The sequence below is a fragment of the Glycine max genome, chromosome 1, assembly GCF_000004515.6.
Source record: "Glycine max cultivar Williams 82 chromosome 1, Glycine_max_v4.0, whole genome shotgun sequence".
NCBI classification, from domain to species: domain Eukaryota; kingdom Viridiplantae; phylum Streptophyta; class Magnoliopsida; order Fabales; family Fabaceae; genus Glycine; species Glycine max.
This window is the reverse complement of record NC_016088.4, coordinates 52,832,626-52,854,606: the sequence shown is the minus strand read 5'-3', so window position 1 is coordinate 52,854,606 and position 21,981 is coordinate 52,832,626. Positions and strand designations below refer to the sequence as shown.

Genomic DNA, 21,981 nt, shown 5'->3' with positions numbered 1-21,981 from the left:
TATATATATATATATATATATATATATATATATATATATATATATATATATATATATATATATATATATATATATATATATATATAATTAAAACGTAAAGACAAAAATTAACAATTAGTCTTTAAATTTTAAGTTTTGATTCGCACGATTCAAATGTCAAGAAACTACTATTATGTTTTTTCTTTTTCAATTGGAATACTATCTTATTATCCAAGTTTAATGAACGTTTTGCTAAAAAAAAAATTCAGTTTTATCTCTTTTTTTTTTTTTCTCTCTATCCGGTTCTCTCTTTTATAATTTGTGGTGTGCAACCACCACAGGTGGCATGAATTGAATTTTCAAAATTCCAATCTATTTTCATTTAAATAGATTGGATTTCAAATTTAAACCCGATTAAATGAATTGGATTGAAAATCGATATCCATATTATGTAAAAAAAAAAAACAAATTGAATTTTTTGGATCCATTTTAAATTCAGTTTTTAAATCAAAAATCATTTTTGTCTGAACTTAATTGAGGCAACTTATGATCGATATTTATTGGTGTAATTTTTGTTTGACTTCGGCTAAAACTATTTTCAACCAACCGAGAACAGGACTATTTTTGGTTAATCTTGATTAGGGTATTTTCGGTCTACCTCAACCGAGATGATTTTCAGTTGACATCGGTACAAACATTTTTAGACCAACGTTGACCAAGGCATTTTTCGGCCAATGCTGGCTAAAAAAACCCAAGCCGATTGGCTGAAAAAATAGCTTTAGCTAATGTTGACTTAAAAACGTTAGCTGACTTTGAGGAAAAAAAAATAGTCTCTCTGAAATTGATAGAAAAACCTAGCCAATGTTGGGCTAAAAACCCTACTCGACATTGACAAAAAAATAACCTTGAAAGACATAAAAAAGAAAAACCTTAGTTGACGTCGACCCAAAAATAGTCTCAATTGATATCAATTCAAAAACTTTGGACAACATCGACCAAAAATTAATCCTGATCAACGTTAGCCCAAAATAACCATTGCCAACATTAATTGAAAAACAATATCCCTGATAATGGTTTTAAAAACATCATATGCTAACGTTGACCGAAAAACTTTGGAGGACATTAGTAAAAGAAAAAGCCCTTATCAAAATTGGCCAAAAAAAATCTCAATCATCATTGTCCAGAAAATTGACTTTGTTTTGAAAATTACAAATATGGTATCTATATCCAATTAATTGGATTGAATTCAAAATCCAAAATATTGAATTTGGATATGAAACCAATCCATTTAAATGGATTTAGAGTGGATTGAATTGAATTGAATATAGATTTATTTTTATATATTTGGATTTGTTTTACACAATCATACTTCATGAGGTAGATGCAAAGGCAAAAATTATGAGTGTTAATTATAAAATACTTGTGTTCTATACATTTTTTATTTTTGAGAGAATGTTCTATATATTTCTATGGTTGGTTAAATTGAAAAAAAAGTTATTATTTTTACTAATTTATTTTGTAATATATTATATATTAAAAAATACATTATATTTAAGCTTAACATTATTAAATATATTTAATTTAATCTTAAAGATAAAAGATTACTTAAATATCTTATTAAAGAAAACTTACATGAATTTAGCCTTGTCTCGCTCAATATAGTGTGTCAAATAAGTCCTTAAGTTTAATTCCCCAAAAAAAAAAGTCCTAAGTTTGTTGGATTCAGATGGACGGTATAGTACTACACGATGAACTTATGAGATAGGCATCGCTTCTAAATTCTCAATGTAAAATTGCTTTTAGTTATGGTCACCAAACAATACCTAATCTAATTAATCCCCAGAACCTTCTTACCCAGCTAGTCTCTTTGACCTTGAGTATGTCACCATAAGGCACCCCTGTGAATTTGGATTGCAGGACTAACATTGTTAAAAACAAAATAACCGAGGCTACATTACATCCTCAGCACATTGAGAAATCTACACATGTACATATGTTGATGACCTACCACATGAAATTTGTTGTTCAAATTGTCCACTTCATTCGATTATTTTAAAAAAATGATAAGAAGGGGTCAAAGCATATAATATAACTAAGCTTCCAAGTTTTCTCTTGTGAGGAAAGAAAGATCCTTATAAGCTTCTCATCTGATTGTGCTTCTTGCAACGGTGCTTTTAGTGCTTCTTTTACGTGGAAAAGAACTCGTGGAACATAAAAACCATGGCAGCGAAATATCATAACACATTTGCCCTTTTGCTTTTGCTTGTGAATCTGAGATTTCATGGAAATGTTGCGGCTCAGAATGCTAAGTTAGCAGCTTCTTTCATCTTTGGGGACTCGTTGGTTGATGCAGGAAACAACAACTATCTCTCAACTCTTTCCAAGGCAGACGTTCCCCCTAATGGAATTGATTTCAAGGCCTCTGGAGGAAATCCCACAGGACGTTTCACCAATGGAAGAACCATTAGTGATATTGTTGGTAATGTCACATATAAGCAAACTTTTGTCCTTGTTAATAAACAATTAGCCTTGTATCTTATCATTTGATTTTTATTTTACTTTTTTTTTTGGCTTTTTAACCTTCTAGGAGAGGAATTAGGACAAGCAAATTATGCTGTCCCATATTTGGCACCAAACACATCTGGGAAAACCATACTCAATGGAGTGAATTATGCTTCAGGAGGAGGAGGGATTCTCAATGCAACAGGAAGCTTATTTGTCAGTATTTTTAACTATGCAGTATGCATTTATTGGATAGTGTGTGAATTAAGCAATATAATTGTTTCATGCTACGTGCTTTAATTTATTATTTCAGGTGAATAGGCTCGGAATGGATATTCAAATTAATTACTTCAACATAACAAGAAAACAGATTGACAAGTTGCTAGGCAAATCGGAGGCGAGAGAGTACATAATGAAGAAATCCTTGTTCTCCATCATTGTTGGGTCCAATGATTTTTTAAACAATTATCTTCTTCCTTTTGTTTCCTCTGGAGTTAGAGCTTCGCAGAATCCAGATGCTTTCGTCGATGACATGATCAATTATTTCAGGATCCAACTTTACGTATGCACCTTAATCTAAAATTAACTAATTGAACTTTTATCTCTTTGGAACACTCCAGCTATTAAATTAATAATAACTTGTATATAATATCAAAGTTAGTATGATTTACATACTGTCAGATATAATGCTTAAAATCATATCAAAATTAATATGCATGTTTGAATGACAGAGACTTTACCAACTGGATGCTCGGAAGTTTGTGATCAGCAACGTTGGCCCAGTAGGGTGCATACCTTACCAGAGGATTATAAATGAGCTGAACGATGAAGATTGTGTGGATTTGGCTAACGAGCTTGCAACCCAATACAATTCCCGATTGAAAGATTTGGTTGCTGAGCTAAATGACAACCTCCCTGGAGCCACCTTTGTCCTCGCAAATGTGTATGATTTAGTGTCGGAACTGATCGTAAATTATCATAAATATGGTAATAATTTAGTCTTAAAAGTATTTACATCACAAAAGTTTACTATGTATTTTTCTTTTATGGATCCATGCTCCAATATTTCATATATTAAATAGATAGTGTATGCATTACTAAGATTTTAAAAGTCATATCAACAATTATATCTTATTAGTTAAACTAATATTACATAAAACTAAACTTTTATTATATTTTACATGGATAACATTTTTACTAAAAGGCTTTAACAAAATCAACTAGTATGTCAATATGAAATATCCATTATGTGTTTATAAGTTACAACATTTGTTTGTTTTGCAGGATTCACAACAGCAAGCAGAGGTTGCTGTGGAATTGGAAGTGGGGGTCAGGTTGCAGGGATAATCCCTTGTGTGCCAACATCTAGCTTGTGCTCAGATAGGAACAAGCATGTGTTCTGGGATCAATACCATCCAAGTGAGGCAGCCAACATAATACTTGCCAAGCAGCTTATTAATGGAGACAAGAGATACATATCTCCAATGAATCTTAGACAACTTATAGATCTTTGACCATACATTAATTTCCAAGCCTTAATTTGTCCACACAATTTTCTTTTTCTTCCTCAATTCTCTGTCAAAGAGTGTTACTGTGTCAAAAAGGTGTTCAAGCCTCTCTTTTTTTTTTTCCATTGCAAAATAATGTGAATTTTACAAGCGTAGTTTGCTTCCTTAACTAACGCATGTATGGTTTCAAGATTTTATCTCAATGCTGGTTTAAGTTTGACATTGGTCTTTGACTCTTTGCCTTGCGCAAAGAAACTACACGTTTCAAGTGCATATTGGAGAAGATTTCATTTTCTTGTGGCTTTAGTAAAATAGAGATAACAGACACGAGGAAGCATTTTGTTCAACAACTTGTGCCCTCGGTAGTTTATTTTCTGATTGTGACAAGTGTATGTGAATGGTATTTTTGTCTCGAAGCTCCAATAATACGCGAGGGGAATTAAATAAATCTGTTTAAAAGGATAAATTTGACTGTATCCATATTTTTAGTTCATACAATTCAATTTGAAAATTCACCAAAAAAAATTCAATTTGAAACAATTTTTTTTAAAGAGAACTAAATATCGCACTACTTAGCTCATTAGATGTTTGATAAAATTTGAATTGGGACATATTTTAAGGAGAAGTGAATTTCTCTTGAGAACCACAACGTTGACTGTTTGTGGACGGTTTAAATATATATATTTTTAATTTCTATAATTGTTTAAATTCTTGACTTAATTGTGATCTTTGTCCTCAAAATTTGAGTTTGTCACAAATTTTGTTTCCAAGGTGTGATAATACAGGTGGTACTTGCATAAATTGATGACATGGTGACACTCACGTAATAATGTGTCATTAGAGAGCAAAATGTATAATATTTATGATACTATAACTAAAAAATATGCAACATTATTAAAATATGGGAGCCAAATGTGCAATATTATGAAAACATGGGACACAAATTGCTTTTAATGCACACGTTCGTAAAACTAGAATTGAAAAGTATAACATATTATTAGTTCAGCAATATTTCGAAAACTAGATAGGTTATATTATTAGCTCAATCGAAACTTTTGTGCCATAAAAAAGTCAAGGCATCCAACAACATACATGATACATCCCTAGGTGAAGAAGCAAGTTTGTCGCATTCCATGATAGGGCAAACTCCATTTTTGGTTTACACGGGCCAGACGAGTGCAGTTGTGAAAGGGCCAAGCCACGTTGTTAACGGTATTGCTATTAGCACTAACAACATTACTTACTGTGGTGCATTTTACTCATATTCCAAAACTGTCCCTGAAAAATCACACAATAGAATTGTGTTTCCGTTGTGCAATTGGGTGGTGAAAAAAAATATATAATAAAAGTATGTTTCCATTGTACAAGTGTACAATAGAATGGTGTTTCTGTTGAGTATTTTTTTCGCCCCCCTAATTGCACAATGAAAATATGATTTCTTTGTATAATTTTTCTTCACCTCCAGAGATAACATTGTTGTGTTATTTGATTCTAACTTCAAATAACATAGCGAAATCATGATTCTGTTTTATAATTTTGCTTCCGCCTCCACCATACAACAAAATCATAATTCCATAGTGGAAATATAATTTTGTTGTGTTATTCATTCAATAATACAATGAAAATCATATTTTCGTTGTGTTGCTTTTCAAAACAAAAAATATCACAATAAAAGTGTAATTTCGTTATGTTTTGAATTTTGAATGAAATTATATTTTCATTGTGGTGTTTTAAAAAAAACATAATAAAAGTATAATTGAGTTGGGACTCTCAATCTAGTATATAACGAAATTGTACTTCGGTTTTATATATATATATATAAAACACAGGGAAAAGAAGAAAGGATGGTGAGAATAATGAGGAATTGAGAAAGATTCTCATTCCTCACGCTCTACTCAATTCAATTCAAGCCGTGTGAACATGAAATTTAAACTTGGACAAGAAAAAATAAATTAAAATTCCCCCCAAATTACCGTGCCTGTGTCGTCGCCTCAACCCAAATCAGTGAAATCACTCTCTCTCTCTCAGCCTAGGGTTTAACAGGGAGTTTTCTTCACTCTGACAATAACACTCCCAACACAGCAATGTCATTTTCGTTGTTCGCCACGCCGCAGCAACAGCAGCAGCAGTCTCCTTTTCAGCCACAGCAAACTAGTTTGTTCCTTCCGCAGCAGCAGCAGCAGCAACAACAACAGCAACAATTTCAACAACAGCAACAACAGCAGCAGCCGCAACAACAGTTGTTTTTGTTTACTAACGATAGAACTCCCGCTAGTTATAGTACCAATTGGGCGGATCTACATCCTGATTCCCAGAAGATTCTCCTTCAGATCGAGTATGCTCTAATTTTCCCTCATTCCTCAATGTTTCTGCATAAATTGAGAGAAGAAGTGTTTGCGTTCCGTGGTTCTTGTTTCGACTTTTAGTTGCTTAATTAACTGTTATCTGTTACTTAGGGAGCGGATATTAGAGTATAGGGATGAAAGCCAGAGACTAGATCAGTGTAGTCGTCTTTATGATTCTTCCGTTTCCAACGATGGATTTGAGCTTGATGCAGGTCATATTGTTCAGGTGCTCTCTTTGTGCCCTTGTTGCTTATTAGTTATCTATTCCATTCTTGTTATATATGATTTTTTTTTTCATTTCAAGTAGAACGTTTTTTTCTTGGGTAGTCGATGTTCCTAGTTGAGGCATATTTGATTTCATTTGATTGATTTTGTTGTAATTTATATACTAATGGTGTTGAGCTAGCTGATTAATGGAGTATCTGTTTTTACTAGAGTTTTGCACGCGGCAGAGCACGGTTCACGTTCTAGCTTGCCAGTTGTAAACTAGCCTAATGCTTAGTCATTTCTATTATTAAAGTATTCTGTCGACAGAGCAAACATTACCATCGTTAGCTAATTTCTATAAGAGTTTTAAATTTGCATTGTTTGTTGTTTAGAAAGTAAAGTGGGAAAGAAGTGTTTTTGTTGACAGTTATAACTTAAAGTGAGATAGAAGTTGTAGCAAAATTAGTTGATAGTTGACACTTGAATTATGTAATTTGCTCTATTTCTCTATTAAGGACATGTGACCTCAAAAACACAGGATCTGTCAGCTTTTCATGTATTTTGTTTGTCCCATAAAGGTAGCGAATGATTTAGGTATTTAGCCTTCATAAATGTGTTATTTAAGACTGAAGATAGTCCAACTCTTGTTGCAATTGCAATTTTTGTGGAAACCGGCTAACCTATTTTTGAGAGATGTTAAAGCATGCAGGCTTCTTATGATGTGTGCTAAAGTTAATTTTAAATCCATTGTTTCATTCCTATCTGCTTTTCATGTATTGTTAATCAACTTTTTTCTATAAACTAAGAACTATTACCAGTGTTAACATGGTTAACTGTTCCCTAACATTGTGCTTATTGCTTAATGTGATCTATGCATAGGAACTTGGTGGAATTAACACAGCTATGGAACGACAGAAAACATTGCTACAGGAACTGATGTCCACTGTTAAGGATATGTTACGCAACACAGAGGTTGCTGTTCGTTCCTTTATGATGCTACGCCCTAGGTTCCTTCATCCCAGTGGGGGTACATCAAGTGCCACTGCCCCATCACAGACTCCTGGTGCAACTATAGCACCTAGTTCGAGTAGCCAACCTACAACTGCATCTATAGTGCCTGTTTTTGATTTCTACAGTGGTCTTCCAAAGAAACCATCTCCGTTTTTACAGCAAACAGTTTTAAGATTTGAGAAGTATCTTGGTGAGTGCCATCAGTGGATTGAAGAGTTGGAGCAGCTGCTTCTCTTGGACTCTGAGAGAAATGCATCCGCTAATGGTTCCTCATTGTTGCAATCTCTTCCCAAGGTCATGACAAATGTGCACGACTTTTTTGTTCACGTGGCTGCGAAGGTAGAACGAAACAAATATTGCTTCTTCTTTTTTAAACTAATATCACACCATACAGCTATGAGTATATGCACTTTGTAGTGAGTCGTATGAATTAAAATTTACCCATTCAGAGTATGACTTGCAAAAATTTAATGATTGTAGAAGTCTTAATTCTTTTTTATCACTTATTCACTTCTCTCTTTCATTTGTTTTTATCATTTTCTAATTTGTGTATGTGTTGATGGTTCATGTCAAATTGAGCTTTTTTTGTTTAAACTGAGTCTATTATAGGTCATTCTCCTCCCCTTATTTATGCTTCTCTGCTACTTCAAATTTGTAATCATTTTCTATTTTTCATATGGAAATACTATACACATTACTATGCTCTTTTTCCTGCTTATTGTAATGAATGAAGAACAGAAATTTTTGTATTAGAGATGATGATACTTGTTTAGTTGCCCCTTCTGCTCATAAAAGGGCCCTTATGCATATAGAACCGTGCCCTATAATAATATTTACAATTATCATTTACAGTAACATTAACAGGTTTTTAAATAATGGCTATTCAGGTGGAGAGCATTCATCAGTACATTGAATCTATGAAATCAGCATACCTAGCTGATCAGCGTCGACGGGGGGAGGTGAATGATCCATTTTTGGAGGCAGATCGACGAGAAACTGCAAGACAAGAAGCCGCCTCAAAAAGAGTTCATCCAACATTGCATTTACCTGCAAATTCACAACCCTCAACTCAAGTTGCTGGGTTGTTTTCCAGTTCAGGGACTCAAGCAGCATTGACTGCCCCACAGACATCTGCAGCAACTTCATCTTTGTCATCAGGAAGTGGATTCTCTCTTTTTAGCACACCATCTTCTGCTCCATCGTCTTCTATGTTGTCATCTTTGTTTACAACACCAACTCCTGCTCCAGGACCTCAAACCTCACTTTTTGGTTCTACATCTGTACCTGGTTCTGCATCAACTCCCTCTCTGTTTGGTAATACTACTCCATTGTTTAGTACAACTCCAGCTACAAATTCACTCTTTTCAAGTCCATTTGTTTCAGGTACTGTCTTGTTTTATAGTTCTTCATAGTCATCTTACTTTCAAGTATTAACAGACTACGTAGTTGTTTTAGATAGAAAATTGTTTTGGAAATGCCAATTTCATTTTTGAGGGCTGATGTTGGACAACTGAACACATAGGGCTTAAAAGATCAAAATTAGGGTTTATTGGGAGAATTAAAGAAAGAAAGGTGAACGGAGAGGTTTAAGATTTTAAAGTTTAACTGAGGTTGAATCAGAGTCAAGGTGATGCTCAATATACATATACATTATTGACAACCTCCTCCCTCCCCCAAACAATATGTATGAAAAATAAAATATACGTATGTGAAATATTATAAAGAAAATCATGGAAAAATTGTTGAAATGTATTTTCTAATATAATTAAGATAATTTATCACCTATGATAAGTATATTATACTAGAGCTGAAATATTTTTTTTTTAACTTAGACTAGTCTCGCATCAAATTTGTAAAAGTAGAGAAGTAAAGCTTTTTTAATTCTTATCCAATATTACTCCCATCAAATAAGTAAAAAAGAGGTGAAGCTTCTCATTATTAATTGAAGCCAAACTTATTGCACTGCAGGTTTCTATTTGTCCTACATTGGATTTGTTAATAGGAGTACTGAGTTTCCGTTGTAAATACTAAATACTAAATATGGAACCAAATAATCAGTCTAGTGAAAAAGTTTAAGTTAGTTTTAATCATCATAATTTTTAATTATCAAGAGAATTGGTTGAACCATGTGAACATTAATCGGTTCAGGTGAGCTGCTGATTCTATACTGCTCTTCTGATTCAAGTATTGGTTTTGGAAAATATGGTTTTTTGGGTTCATTTGTGGAATGGCTGGAGGACCGAGTCCCTATTCTAGTTTCACCGGCTGATCTGTTCTATTTTTTAAAATCTGGTTGAAATTATTGAATATAGTATTGTTGAACTTGATTGCTTGAGAGAAAAAAGATAGAAACAGGATCCGTTGGTCTTTGTCCTTTAGACCTTTAGAATTCTCTTCGTGGATTTTATTTTTTTGGAGAAAAGAAAAAAGAAATAAAGAATAGGGGAAGGGTTTTGGGGGTTTTATTCATCTTTCTTAATTCTATCTTAACATGAAATTAACCCTTTGCTCTTTTTTCTTGCTCAGGCGCTGCAACAGGATCTGGGGCTAGCTTTGGACCTGGAACGGTAAATAAATCTTATCCTTACTGGTTCGTTTGTAGACTATTTCTGTCAATTTTTAATTATTTAAAACAATCCTAGTATATTTTGTCTTGTCAGCTTTGATAGAATTAAGCATCATTTTTTTTAAATAGCAAATGATAAGATTTTGTTAAAGCATCATGGTCTGCTAATTTTGTGCTTTCTTTTATGGCTTCTATTATTGCATCTTCTGAGGCTTCTTTTCTATGATGTTCTTGCAGAAAAATCAACGGGTGAAATCTAGAACCGCTCGACGCTAATAAATGTGATCTGAAAGCATAAAGTTGATTGGAACATTTTCTGCTGCCGAACAAATATGCAATGTTCTGCTTGAAATATGGTTTTTCCTTATTAGATGGTCTTAAATGGGTCTCGGAATGTAGATGCCGCATTGAGGGCACTGGTATATATCGACATTTTGATTCTGCCTCGTTTCAATCCGTTGAGTTCTTCCATTAGGCATTGTCCGTTGGTTACTGTTGACCCATTTTCTTTAACATTGTAGATTAATATAGGTTAGGTGATTTTGAATGCTAAAGCCTGTGTAGCTTACGATACGTTGTAGCTTGCTTTTTTCCTAGTTCCAGTTTGAGTTTGATACATCAGTCACTGTTGTAATAAAAGATACTGCACGGAAGATGTTTGGATACATTTTACTGAGAGATATTTCAAACTTGTAGTGGCTTTTAATTGATCTTTAAAATACCAAAGACTTTTTCACTATTTAAAGTTCAAGATTGTTACTGAAATCTCCTATCTGCTCCATTGAGCAATGTATTTTCACAGATTACTTGGGGAGTGGTCGGCAGGGTTTAGATAACTGGTTTTGTTGTACTGAAAGTTGGGGCCTTCCCGAACGTGTTAAACTTTCTTCTTTAGGAGTAAAGAGTATAAAAAATTTGCTGAGAGATGTGACAAACTGGGCTGGGGTCTAGACGGGGAAAGGAAGTTTGGAATTTGGTTGCTTTTAAAGTTTAGAGTTAGACTGAGGAATAATTAGTACTTTTTTAAATTCTACTGCTTATTAAAATTACACTTTTCGTTGAGAACATTGTTATATATTTCCTTATTATGTTAGAGGTTTTGTGTAGGTTCAAATATAAAAAGTACGAGAAGTATGTATATTATAATCCAAAATAAGTAAATTAGGTATAAATTTTCAAACAAAAACACTAATCGCAGTTAGAGTTAATTAAGGCGTTTCTCTTTACTCTTCTAAACCCGTTTCATCCTGGAAATAGAAATGGGACTAGCCAAAAACACCTTGTAACCCCTAAACATCACAGATAAAGCTTGATTGGTACCTTAAGTATTTCAAAAATTGTTCATTTTTACTAATGTCATGAAGTTCTATTCCTTTGGTCGTTAGAGCAAATATTCCATTTTCATTTTATTGACAATAAAAATAAAAATTAAATAGATCGAATGAAAATGAGATTACCTGTCGAGATATCACCTTTTATTTCATCTTTGTTGTACAGCAAAGTAAATACACTACACTAGTCATTTCTTATATAACAACTTTTTTTGTGGTGCTTTGGAAGATGAGGAAAAACAACAGGGATTTCTTCAAATAAGATGATAAAATAGTAACAATGCAGAGTTTTTTTATATGATTTTTTTTAATAAATCCTTAGTTACATTCCTAATGTGTTATCCTCTTTCTTAAATAGTCCCTAAGTAAAAACCCTTTAAAATGTTAGTAAGTTTTTAATTATTAGAAATCATACTACATAGTTCTTCGAATATTGTAAAAAAAAACCCTTTAAATTAATCAATGAATATTAGTAAAATATATTAATTTAAAAATTAACTTGATGGATATTCAGGAATTAATTATATAATTTTATTACTTTAGAGATTGCTTGGGAGAGAGTCAGAAAGGGTAAATACTTGAGGGATCATAATCAAATTAATAGCATTTTAATAAATATTCAGTCCCCTTTTTCTTAGAAAAAAAATTAAATATGCCACATTCAGCCCTGTGTAATTTTTTTTTTCAAAGTAGTAAAAATAGAAGCAAAGAGCTTCTTAATATTTGACTGGATATTCCCATAGGCATAGATGCTAACTCTTCGATTTAAGGTGATGGCTAAGTAAAATCCTCCACATTATTGAGACGAGATTTATTTAAGAATTGGTAAAAACAATTTTTTACTTGTCTTAAATTATTTTCCGACCGAACTCCAAATTAGTTCAGATATTTTTCCCTTCATGAACCGGAGAATTAAAACAAAAAAAATATTATTGTAGTGTATTTAACAAATATTTTGACTTAGAGAAGAATATATATAACATTCTGAATACAAAGAGAAGATGGAAATATTACAATCCATTATCCCTATCGACAGTAGTTTAATCTTTACCTATTTCCTCTAAAACTTCAGTCCAGTATGTACTTCATTTGTCTTTGAATTAAATTCGACCTCTAGAGCATAAGCTTCGTCTCTGCAACTTATGTAGCATGCATTTTGCGTCTCTCTGTCATCATTTTCTGTTCTAATCATATTTCTTTTTAGCCTATGTAGTTCAGCCTGCACCTCATCAGCCTTGGGATGTGATTGATCTCCGGAAGATAACACATGAATGTCATTCTTGGCCTCTATCCAACTTAACCCTGGATCTTTCTCCAGCATCAATCCCCTCACATTTCTTCTTATTTCTGCAACTTTATCCCATCTCCTTGCAACAGCATAAAGATTAGAAAGCAAAACAAGCGTTGGACCATCTTCTGCTTTCAATCTCAAAACTTCCTCTGCTGCATGAATTCCCACTTTAAAATTTTTATTTATAACACAGGAACTTAACAAAGTTCTCCACAGTTCTAGATTATCTTCAATATAAGGAGATTTGTTGATGATTTCTTCCGCCTCTTCCAGTAATGCTGCCCGACTGAACAAAGTTATCATGCAAGTGTAGTGCTTAGGCCCAGGAATCAAACCAATGCTGTTCATATAATTCCAGAGGAACTTTCCTTGCTCAACCAACCTACTGTGGCTGCAAGCTGACAAAAGAGACAAGAATGTCACTTGATCTGGAATAAGACCTTGTTTGAGAATCTACTCAAAAAGTTTCAATGCCTCCTCTACCATTCCATGGTGACTATATCCTCCAAGCATTGAGTTCCAACACTTCAAATCAGATTCTGAAACCTGAGAAAACACCAAATACGCAGCTTCAAGGCTACCATTTTTTGCATACATATCAATTAGATTGCCAGAAACAGACATTTCAGCATCATAACCCAATTTAACAGCATAGCAATGAATTATTTCATCTTGTCTTAAAACTACAAGGTCAGCACAACCACTGAGAACATAGTCATCAACCTCATGGGCTTCATGAACCATTTCAAAAAAGCATCTAATCACTAATTCCATCAGTCATTTTAGAATAACCTGTGATCAGTTCAGTCCAGAGAACAACGTCCTTCACTGATATCGAACAAAATACTCTCCAAGCAGCTTCACTTTCATGATTTTTGAAATACATAGACACTAGAGTGCTTCCTACAAACACACTTCTCTCAAATCCTGTTTTAATGACTTCAGCATGAAGAGGTTTTCCATAACTGGAAGACGGGAATGCACGAGTTGCAGATATAATGCCAGCAAAAGTATAGTCATCCGGTTTAGGAAAAAACATCTCCCTTAACGGGACAAACAAATTCATGGCTTTCTCTCCATCCTCGTTCTCAGAATACCCAGAAATAATTGAATTCCAAGAAACTAAATCCGGGTTTTCCATTCTACTAAAAATCTTATATGCTGTTCGCATATTGCCAACGTTGCAGTACATGCCAACCAGAGTATTTTGCAGAAGTAAATCAAGTGGCACATTCCTACCAATCACATGGGCATGAATCAATCTCCCAGAACGATAATCCTTCAGACGACTACAGGCATTCAAAACCATAAAATAGGTGAACAGGGTTGGGGAAAAACCAACACTCATCATTTTAATAAATAGCCAAACACCCTCCTTGATCTTACTATTCCTCAGATATCCAGTAATGAGAGAATTCCAAGCAACATCATCTCTATCAACCATATCCCAGAAAACCAATTCAGCAGAATTCAAATCCACGCAATTCAAGTACATATTAAGCAAAGAAATTTGGAGACAAATGTCATTCAAACCCAACTTGAAGCCCTTGGCATGAAGTGAGGATATATTTGTTGCACTTAAACTTCTAATAATTTGCAGCACTTCTTGTCACTCCTTTTTCATACAAATTTTGGAAATTTCAGTTATTGCTCGCAAATGCTCAAATTTGACCCTTTACAATGTTTTCGCTAAATGTGTTTTTCAACTTGGTCTTTTGTCTTGTTGAATTTGTTTAGTTATTCCTGTTTCTTTTATAAAGTGATATTCAATAATCATGTGTTTTGTTATGTTGTGATGTAGTATTAATTTTTAATTGTCATAGCTTTTGTTAATTGTTGCGGCAAATTACAGTATGCTTCCATCTTCTTATTCACCCAAAAGCCATATATAGCTTGATATGTAGTTTCAGCTGCTGCTATATACTCTGCTTTTACCATGGTTGCACAATCATTTCTTACTTGTTCAATGCACAAGAGAATATTTTCACCCAAGCGAGAAGGCATATATAGCTTGATGTGCTCTTACACCAAAAATGTCAAGTTATCACTATTCTAAAATGTTTGTTAATTTTATGGATTAACTCACCCTATTTTAGCTTGAGTTAGACAAGACAATTAACTGAATTAAGGGTGACACAGTTATCTTTGTTGAATTTTTAACGGAACTTAATTTCCAAAACTCAAACTTACCGATTATACGAGAAGAACTACCTATGCGTTCGTTGGTTCTAGAATGCTTGTTTTAATTCAGTGTACATCAGTATATATACTACATGAATTTGTATAAACAAGGTGTTTGCTCTCTTAACTGAATTTAATTTCTAAAGTTCCAGTGTAGTCGTATACTGGAATCTGATTTGCACTCAAAGATTATGTTTGACGAGAACACCAGCAATCATCGAAATGGATCAAGGATATTTGGGCCTCAATTCTTAGCATCCAACTTATACCAACTATGTCCACCCGAGGTATGTCAAATAAAAGATATTTATTTTGAGCCTAAAACGAAATCAGGTTGTTTGTTATCATTTCCAGTAACTATCTCGACTATTATTGCACATCGTTATTATTATGTTTTTACAATTTTATAGTATTTCTGTTACATTTGATGGCATGTGTAAATGAACCAGGACTTGACCCTAGCAATGTCACTGTTGAGACCTACTCGCATTTATGGTGATGAAGAACTGATGCGTGAGAATACAAGACTCACAAAAGACAAATATGGAACTGTGGCCAAAGTCTATATAGTGTGTGAGCAAGACAACGAGTTAAAGCAAGATTTTCAACTGTCAATGATTGAACGAAACCCTCATAATGAAGTCAAAGAGATTGTTGGTGCTGATCACGTGCCCATGTTCTCTAAACCGCAAGAGCTTTTCTCTTACCTTCATGAGATCGCCAACACCTATTACTAGCAATTGAATGTATGTGTGTCGATTTTATTAATTATGCATGATGACTATAAAGAGTGGAAATCAAAATTTATCTTCGTTAACAAAACAAAAAGTTTGTATTTTTAAAATTGGGCATGCTCTACCAAGTTGTTAATAGTCCGTCGTGCGATCTCCCGTTGGAGTCCACTATGTCAAAAGCAAAAGAAACTTTATCCCCTCTCTCTCCTTTTTTCATGCATCTATGTTGACACATGGATGGAGTTTTCTAAGAGTTTGTTGTACTTCTTGTGGATCAATGTCATGTCATTACTCTTTTACTCTTTTATGTATCATTTATTATCGATGTTAAAATAAATTAAAATATAATATGCTAATCAATACAATATTTTAAATTAAAAAATTTACTAAAATTTAAATACAACCTATTAATTAAAAGAGGATACAAATTATGTTAAGATACATGTAAAAAAAAAATACATTGTGTTAATATATGTTTGGAAGTTCATTTTTCTTCTTAAATGTTTGAGAATCGAATGTAAAATTATGTTAAAGGAAAAAGTAGTTTTGGTAACAAATTAAGATCCTTACTTTTGCATTGGATTTACATTAAAATACACATAATATTTTTAATCATAAATCTAACATGCATTTTTTTCACCTTATATATGTTTTGGAAAGCTAACACGTAGGATGGATAAAGGGTCTACATTCCTATGGATTAGACCGATACTATGATTAATCTTTTACTATGATGTCTCGAATAGATAATGTAAAGCTATCAAAATGGGTTGGTCCGACCCACCTTGACCCATCCTATAAATATGTCAACCCAATCCAATCAACCTAGTCTTGAAAAAAATGACTCGAGTTGACCCATCATGGGTTGTGGGTTAAATGGGTTGGCCCACCAATTCATCTAAAATTTAAAAATTCAACGTTAAATACTGTAAATTTGTATTACCCAAAAAAGCTTGCAATTGCATCACTAGTAGATAGAGATGCTTATGGTGAGGGAAGATTGGGGGGGGGGGGGGGGAGCATTCATGGTGACGAGGGTCGCAGTAAAGCAATAGCACGAGGTTGAGGTAGGGAGCTGTGTTTGAGACTTCTAAGTGGGTCGCAGTAGAGAGTGGGTCTCAACGAATAATGGATCATGATCACAACAGAGGGTGGATCATGGTTGCAATAGAGAGTAGGTCTCAAGTCTCGACAGAGAGCTACTCAAGAGTGAGTGACAAAGTGAGTAAGTGACTGAGGCATCGACAATGTTGTCACAGAGAAGGAGAGTGACTGAGTGGGACTCACAAACTCACGGTTGTGTTTGTGTAAGTCACTAAGTTTATAACTATAATTAGTGTGTACTATGTTGTTCACTCCTAGAATTAGGTTTACTCAGGTGGGATGGTGGGTCTACTTGGTCCACCAAAGGTTTAAATCCATTTTGACGGCTCTAAGATAATGCCATATATTATCGGTAGAAGGATATTAAGCATATTTTTCAATAAAATAAAAGGTGTGAAGAGAGAGCAAAGAATAATGATGGGGAGGGAGAAGAAGAGACGTTTGGTGTTGGTTCATGGAGCTTACCATAAAGCGTGGTGTTGGTATAAGATCGTTGATTTGCTTAAATCAAGTGGACATGAAGTCACAACTCTAAACATGGATACATCTAGCATTAATCTAAAGCAAATGGACAAGCACAATTCAATCACCAAATATTTTGAGCCATTAATGAAATTTCTACATTCGTTGGCAGCAAAATAGCAAGAGAATGCAAGTTGAACACTTGTGTCTATTGTCATTTGTCAAACCAAGATAATGGAGAGATTAGCTAGTGATTATTGATTAGTGATGAATAGGGGTGTAAGTAGTTGTGGGTCATTTGCGAACTTGAAGTGACCCAAACAAATCCAAACAATCTGGGTTAGACTCGAACCGAACCAATCAAATCTGTTGAGTTTTGGGTTGGATCACGAGTTTTTATATCTGAACTCACTGATCCTTTGATCTATTAATTTGTATTAAATTATTATTATTATTATTATTATTAATATATGTAATATTATATATATATTAAAATTAAAAAAAATCAAATACTATTGATTATTTATTACGTAGACTTATCGACGTGAATTGAGTAAGCATCAATGCACCCTTAACCTTCATGATCAAAGCGACAAAGATTTTATTGATTAAAGTTACTTCAAATGAGCTTATAAAAATATTTCAAATCTATTTACAAAAAATAAGCCTCGTCATGTTTCATTGGTTTTGGTGAAAAAAAGTGTTTGAAATTTATCCTCATTATGTTTATTGAAATTCCTTATCTTAAATATGGTATGCTTAATTTCTCATCCCTTATTGATAGATATATAGATAGAGTCACTAAAGCGGAATGAGGTGTGATAGCATCACCAAAGTCTCTTTTTAATAAAGAATCTAACAAGAAAATAGTTATGTCTGGTTCATTTAGTAAAAATTTTAGCTTATAAAAAATTTCACGTTAAAAAAAAGAACAAACAAAAATTAATAAGTTTTAGAAAAAAAGAAAAGACAAAATTAAATGTTTTGACTTATTGATCCAACTTAAACCGTTTACATATGAGTTGATTTAAGTTGAGTTAGAAAACCAACCCATATTATTCCATTCAACTTTGAGTAGGTTAAGTCATAAGTTTCATCAAATCCAATCTAGATAGGCCTCTTACATCCCTACTAAGCATGACACGTGTCACACGGCACAAATGGGTAGTAATAAAACGGTGCGGGTTAAATGGCCCATTTTTTAATGCGGGTTTCTTTTTTATTTCATTTTCACGTTTTGCGCCAGAAACGAAAACCTCCAAACCCAAACCCTCGCGAATTGGGGTGACTTGATTTTCCCTCTTCTCCTTCTCTCTCGTGAGATTCGTCCCTGAAGCGAAATTCTAGAATGGCGGAAGAAGCTCCAGCATCTGAAACCTCCGTCACAATGCCTCAACCGTCGGAGGTTATCACCGTCGACGGCACCCTAAACTCTTCCGAGAACGACAAGAGCGGAATCTCCGTCGATGCGGCCGCGCACAGCGGTGAAGAGACGGTGTCTAACGCTGAAGCTTCCGGTAGCGATCCTCAGAAGTCTCTGGAGTTGGCGAATGAGCTGATGGAAAAAGGAAACAAGGCAATTAAGGAAAACGATTTTGGAGAAGCAGCTGATAACTTTAGCCGTGCTCTCGAAATCAGGTTCCTTTAATTTTATCGTAGAATACATTCTCCAATTTTCTGTTTTAACAGTTCAATCGTGCGTGGAATTTTTATTTTTTTTTTACTAAAAGATTCTGAATTAAGTTGGAGAATTTCTCATTTGCGAGTATATGTTCTCTCTATTATGCTATCCATCGAATGCGTGCATGGTTTATGTAGTAGGTTGTTTGTGTGCTAGACAACTTGAAAATGGTAGCTAATTTGATATTTCTAACCTTCATTTTGCTGTATACACAATGTTCTGAAATATAATTTGAATCGAAACAGAGTGGCGCATTATGGTGAACTTGCTCCTGAGTGTGTGCACACATACTACAAATATGGGTGTGCTCTTTTGTACAAGGCTCAGGAGGAAGCTGATCCATTGGCTGATGTGCCCAAGAAGGAGGATGGATCTCAACATGGCTCCAACAAAGATGGTTCTGTGAAGAGTTCTTTGAATGCTGAATCTTCCACTGCTTCTTTTTCAAGCAATGCCGAGCAGGATGTGACTTCAAATGACCAGGGTGGAGCAGTGGATGATGGTTAGTGTGTTGCTTCTAGGGCTTACTGCTTAGTAATATTGAGTTTTATTTATAACATATTGTTTGGTTTGGTCTAGGTGCTCTTTATATGGTGAATTGGTTATGTATGACCTGCAAATTTAAAATTGTGTAAAAAAAAATTGCTACATTTTACCTAGTTGGCTTAGAAAGCATGTTTTCTTGTTAATGTTCTGATATGCTCTGTGTTATCCTACCCTTCTCACCAGTCATTGCAAATAAGGAGAAGTGTTTTGTAGCATTGATTTCATGATAGAGAATATATGAGACATGCCTTTTATTTAGAGTTACTAAAACATTCTTTATATTTGTAGACTTGTATTACCCTGATTTATTAACTGTTTAATAACAAATTAAAAAACAAATTGTTCTAAGTTGTTTATGCAAACTAATCAGACGTAGATGCATGGTACTGATGTTGAGATTTAAAATGAATTATCTCCTGCTAGGGACTAAGCCAGGGGGATAAGTAAAAGCTCATGGTTGATTAAAATTATAATTTACAGGAAATTTGTGAATACAAATATGTAACAATGCCTCCTAAAATTCTTAGAAGTAGAGACACTTTGTGTCACAATATTAACCGTAGTGGCCAAATCTGGTGAAGCTAGCCTACAGTCATTATTGTAGATTGAAGTGCATTATATTATTCACTTTTTGGGATTAATTATACTATTGCATTACCTCAAAAGTTGTAGTTTGCAGGTCAATCAGTTCTTAATGTTAGTTCTGTTTTTCAAATATAAAACAGGGTCCACTAAGAATGACCAGGAAGAAGATGATGAGGATAGTGATGCTGAAGACTTGGCAGAAGCTGATGAAGATGAGACTGACCTGGACCTGGCATGGAAAATGCTTGATATTGCCAGAGCCATTGTTGAAAAGCAATCTGTCAATACAATAGAACAAGTGGACATATTATCAACATTGGCAGATGTTGCATTGGAAAGAGGTATTTTCATGCTCTTATGCTTATTTTAAATTTAACTAATGCTTTCTTCCCCAAATACGCAAAACAATGGCATATGGTTATAGTAAAAGCTGGATTATTTCTTGGCTCTCATATATACAGAGGATTTTGAAACTTCCCTCTCGGATTATCAGAAGGCACTAACCATCTTGGAACAACTAGTTGAACCAGATGATAGAAAAATTGCTGACTTGTATCCTTTGTATAATTCTTATCTAGATGTTTATTTTTCTGGTATCTGTAGACTTTGCTGGTTTCAATGATTCTGAAAAATGTAACAACTTAAGAAGTTGCAATAAATTACTAAATTGACTGATTAATAAGGTTTGCAATTTAAGATAAGTAGAAAACCAAATATGTTCTCCTCCACCTCTATAGTGCCTTAACTCATGAACATAGAAATTTTCGCATATGCTTGTGTTTGGAGGTTAGTTCTAAGCCTCAAGAAGCAATTGCTTACTGCCAGAAGGCTACATCTGTTTGTAAGGCACGATTACATCGTCTTACAAATGAAGTAAAGAGTTGTTCAGATTTGACATCTGCTTCTGAGTTAGCTCAGGATGTTCCAGCATGTCCCAAATCTGAGTCTAATAACTCAATTTTGGATAAACAATCAGAGATTGAAACTCTCAAAGGTCTATCAAGTGAGCTGGAAAAGAAGGTAGACTTCGTAAACTTTGTTAAAATAACTATCTGTCCTGTGTTGTTATTTTGATTTACATGGGAATTTATGGGGTTGCAGCTTGAAGATTTGCAACAGTTAGTGTCGAACCCAAAGTCAATTCTTGCTGAGATCCTAGGAATAGCAGCTGCCAAGGCAGGCAATGTGAAGGAATCATCTTCAGCAATGGTGAGTTCCTCACAGTTGGCTACTGCCAACGGCAGTGGAGGTTTTGATTCTCCAACCATTTCAACTGCCCACACCAATGGATCTGGTGGAGTCACACACCTTGGTGTGGTGGGAAGAGGAGTTAAGCGAGCATCAAATGCCACTCCGGCAGAAGGAAGCACACCAAAGAAACCAGGATTGGAATCTACTGAAGACAAAGATGATGGCAACTCACACTGATGTAGGTCTTGGTTGGTTTGTATGGTGTGTTTAATTTGAACTTTCAATGCAACCATACAATTTGGTTACACTTTTGAACTATTGATAAGGGGATTGACTGTTCTCAGGGAAATAGTGTTATGCCATATATTCTCCTTAGTGATTTTATGTGCAGCTAATTGATATTGTCAAAAGTTTCAAGTTATTTAAAATGTCACTCATACCAAAACCATCAAATTCTTGTCAATTGTGCTAAACATTTGAGGTATGATTTGGAAGCGGTCTCATTCAAGGATGAATTTGAACCCAAGGCCTAAATATCAGGATATTTGATCTGAGCAAATATTGTCTTCAATGATAATGTACTTAACATTTACGTATTAGTAGGACCCACAAGTGGAGCTAAGGGGGTTGGCCAAGGACCGAGGCCACGACCTTTCCAATCCTCAAAAGTCAGAACCTTACTGTCCTGTTTGGTAGAGGGGAAAACAATAGGATGAACGAAAATAGGTGAAAATAAAATAGAAATGAAAGATGTTGA

At 34.2% G+C, this 21,981-nt stretch overlaps 4 protein-coding genes and 1 pseudogene across 4 annotated transcripts; 4 read left to right on the top strand and 1 right to left on the bottom strand.

Moving 5' to 3' along the window:
- Positions 1 to 2,116: 2,116 nt before the first annotated feature.
- On the top strand, positions 2,117 to 4,158 carry LOC100791008 (GDSL esterase/lipase At2g23540). The gene is made up of 5 exons (XM_014762527.3): positions 2,117 to 2,458; positions 2,567 to 2,697; positions 2,795 to 3,043; positions 3,213 to 3,468; positions 3,766 to 4,158. The coding sequence occupies exons 1-5, from the start codon at positions 2,200 to 2,202 to the stop codon at positions 3,993 to 3,995; spliced, it is 1,125 nt and encodes a 374-aa protein (XP_014618013.1). The 5' UTR covers positions 2,117 to 2,199; the 3' UTR covers positions 3,996 to 4,158.
- A 1,665-nt stretch (positions 4,159 to 5,823) lies between these two features.
- Positions 5,824 to 10,807, top strand: LOC100776992 (nuclear pore complex protein NUP58). Its single transcript, XM_003517219.5, has 6 exons — positions 5,824 to 6,324; positions 6,446 to 6,560; positions 7,421 to 7,891; positions 8,440 to 8,935; positions 10,079 to 10,119; positions 10,356 to 10,807. Exons 1-6 carry the CDS (start codon positions 6,074 to 6,076, stop codon positions 10,392 to 10,394), a joined length of 1,413 nt encoding a protein of 470 aa, XP_003517267.1. The 5' UTR covers positions 5,824 to 6,073; the 3' UTR covers positions 10,395 to 10,807.
- A 1,702-nt stretch (positions 10,808 to 12,509) lies between these two features.
- LOC100790488 (pentatricopeptide repeat-containing protein At3g50420-like) lies at positions 12,510 to 14,678 on the bottom strand (annotated as a pseudogene).
- Positions 14,679 to 14,953: 275 nt separating this feature from the next.
- On the top strand, positions 14,954 to 15,658 carry LOC102663185 (methylesterase 3). Its single transcript, XM_006574231.1, has 3 exons — positions 14,954 to 14,965; positions 15,074 to 15,208; positions 15,371 to 15,658. The coding sequence occupies exons 1-3, from the start codon at positions 14,954 to 14,956 to the stop codon at positions 15,656 to 15,658; spliced, it is 435 nt and encodes a 144-aa protein (XP_006574294.1).
- A 2,771-nt stretch (positions 15,659 to 18,429) lies between these two features.
- LOC100776465 (NASP-related protein sim3) lies at positions 18,430 to 21,573 on the top strand. Its single transcript, XM_014776060.2, has 6 exons — positions 18,430 to 18,859; positions 19,148 to 19,404; positions 20,174 to 20,374; positions 20,495 to 20,585; positions 20,792 to 21,053; positions 21,135 to 21,573. The coding sequence occupies exons 1-6, from the start codon at positions 18,570 to 18,572 to the stop codon at positions 21,459 to 21,461; spliced, it is 1,428 nt and encodes a 475-aa protein (XP_014631546.1). The 5' UTR covers positions 18,430 to 18,569; the 3' UTR covers positions 21,462 to 21,573.
- The last annotated feature ends 408 nt before the right edge of the window (positions 21,574 to 21,981 follow it).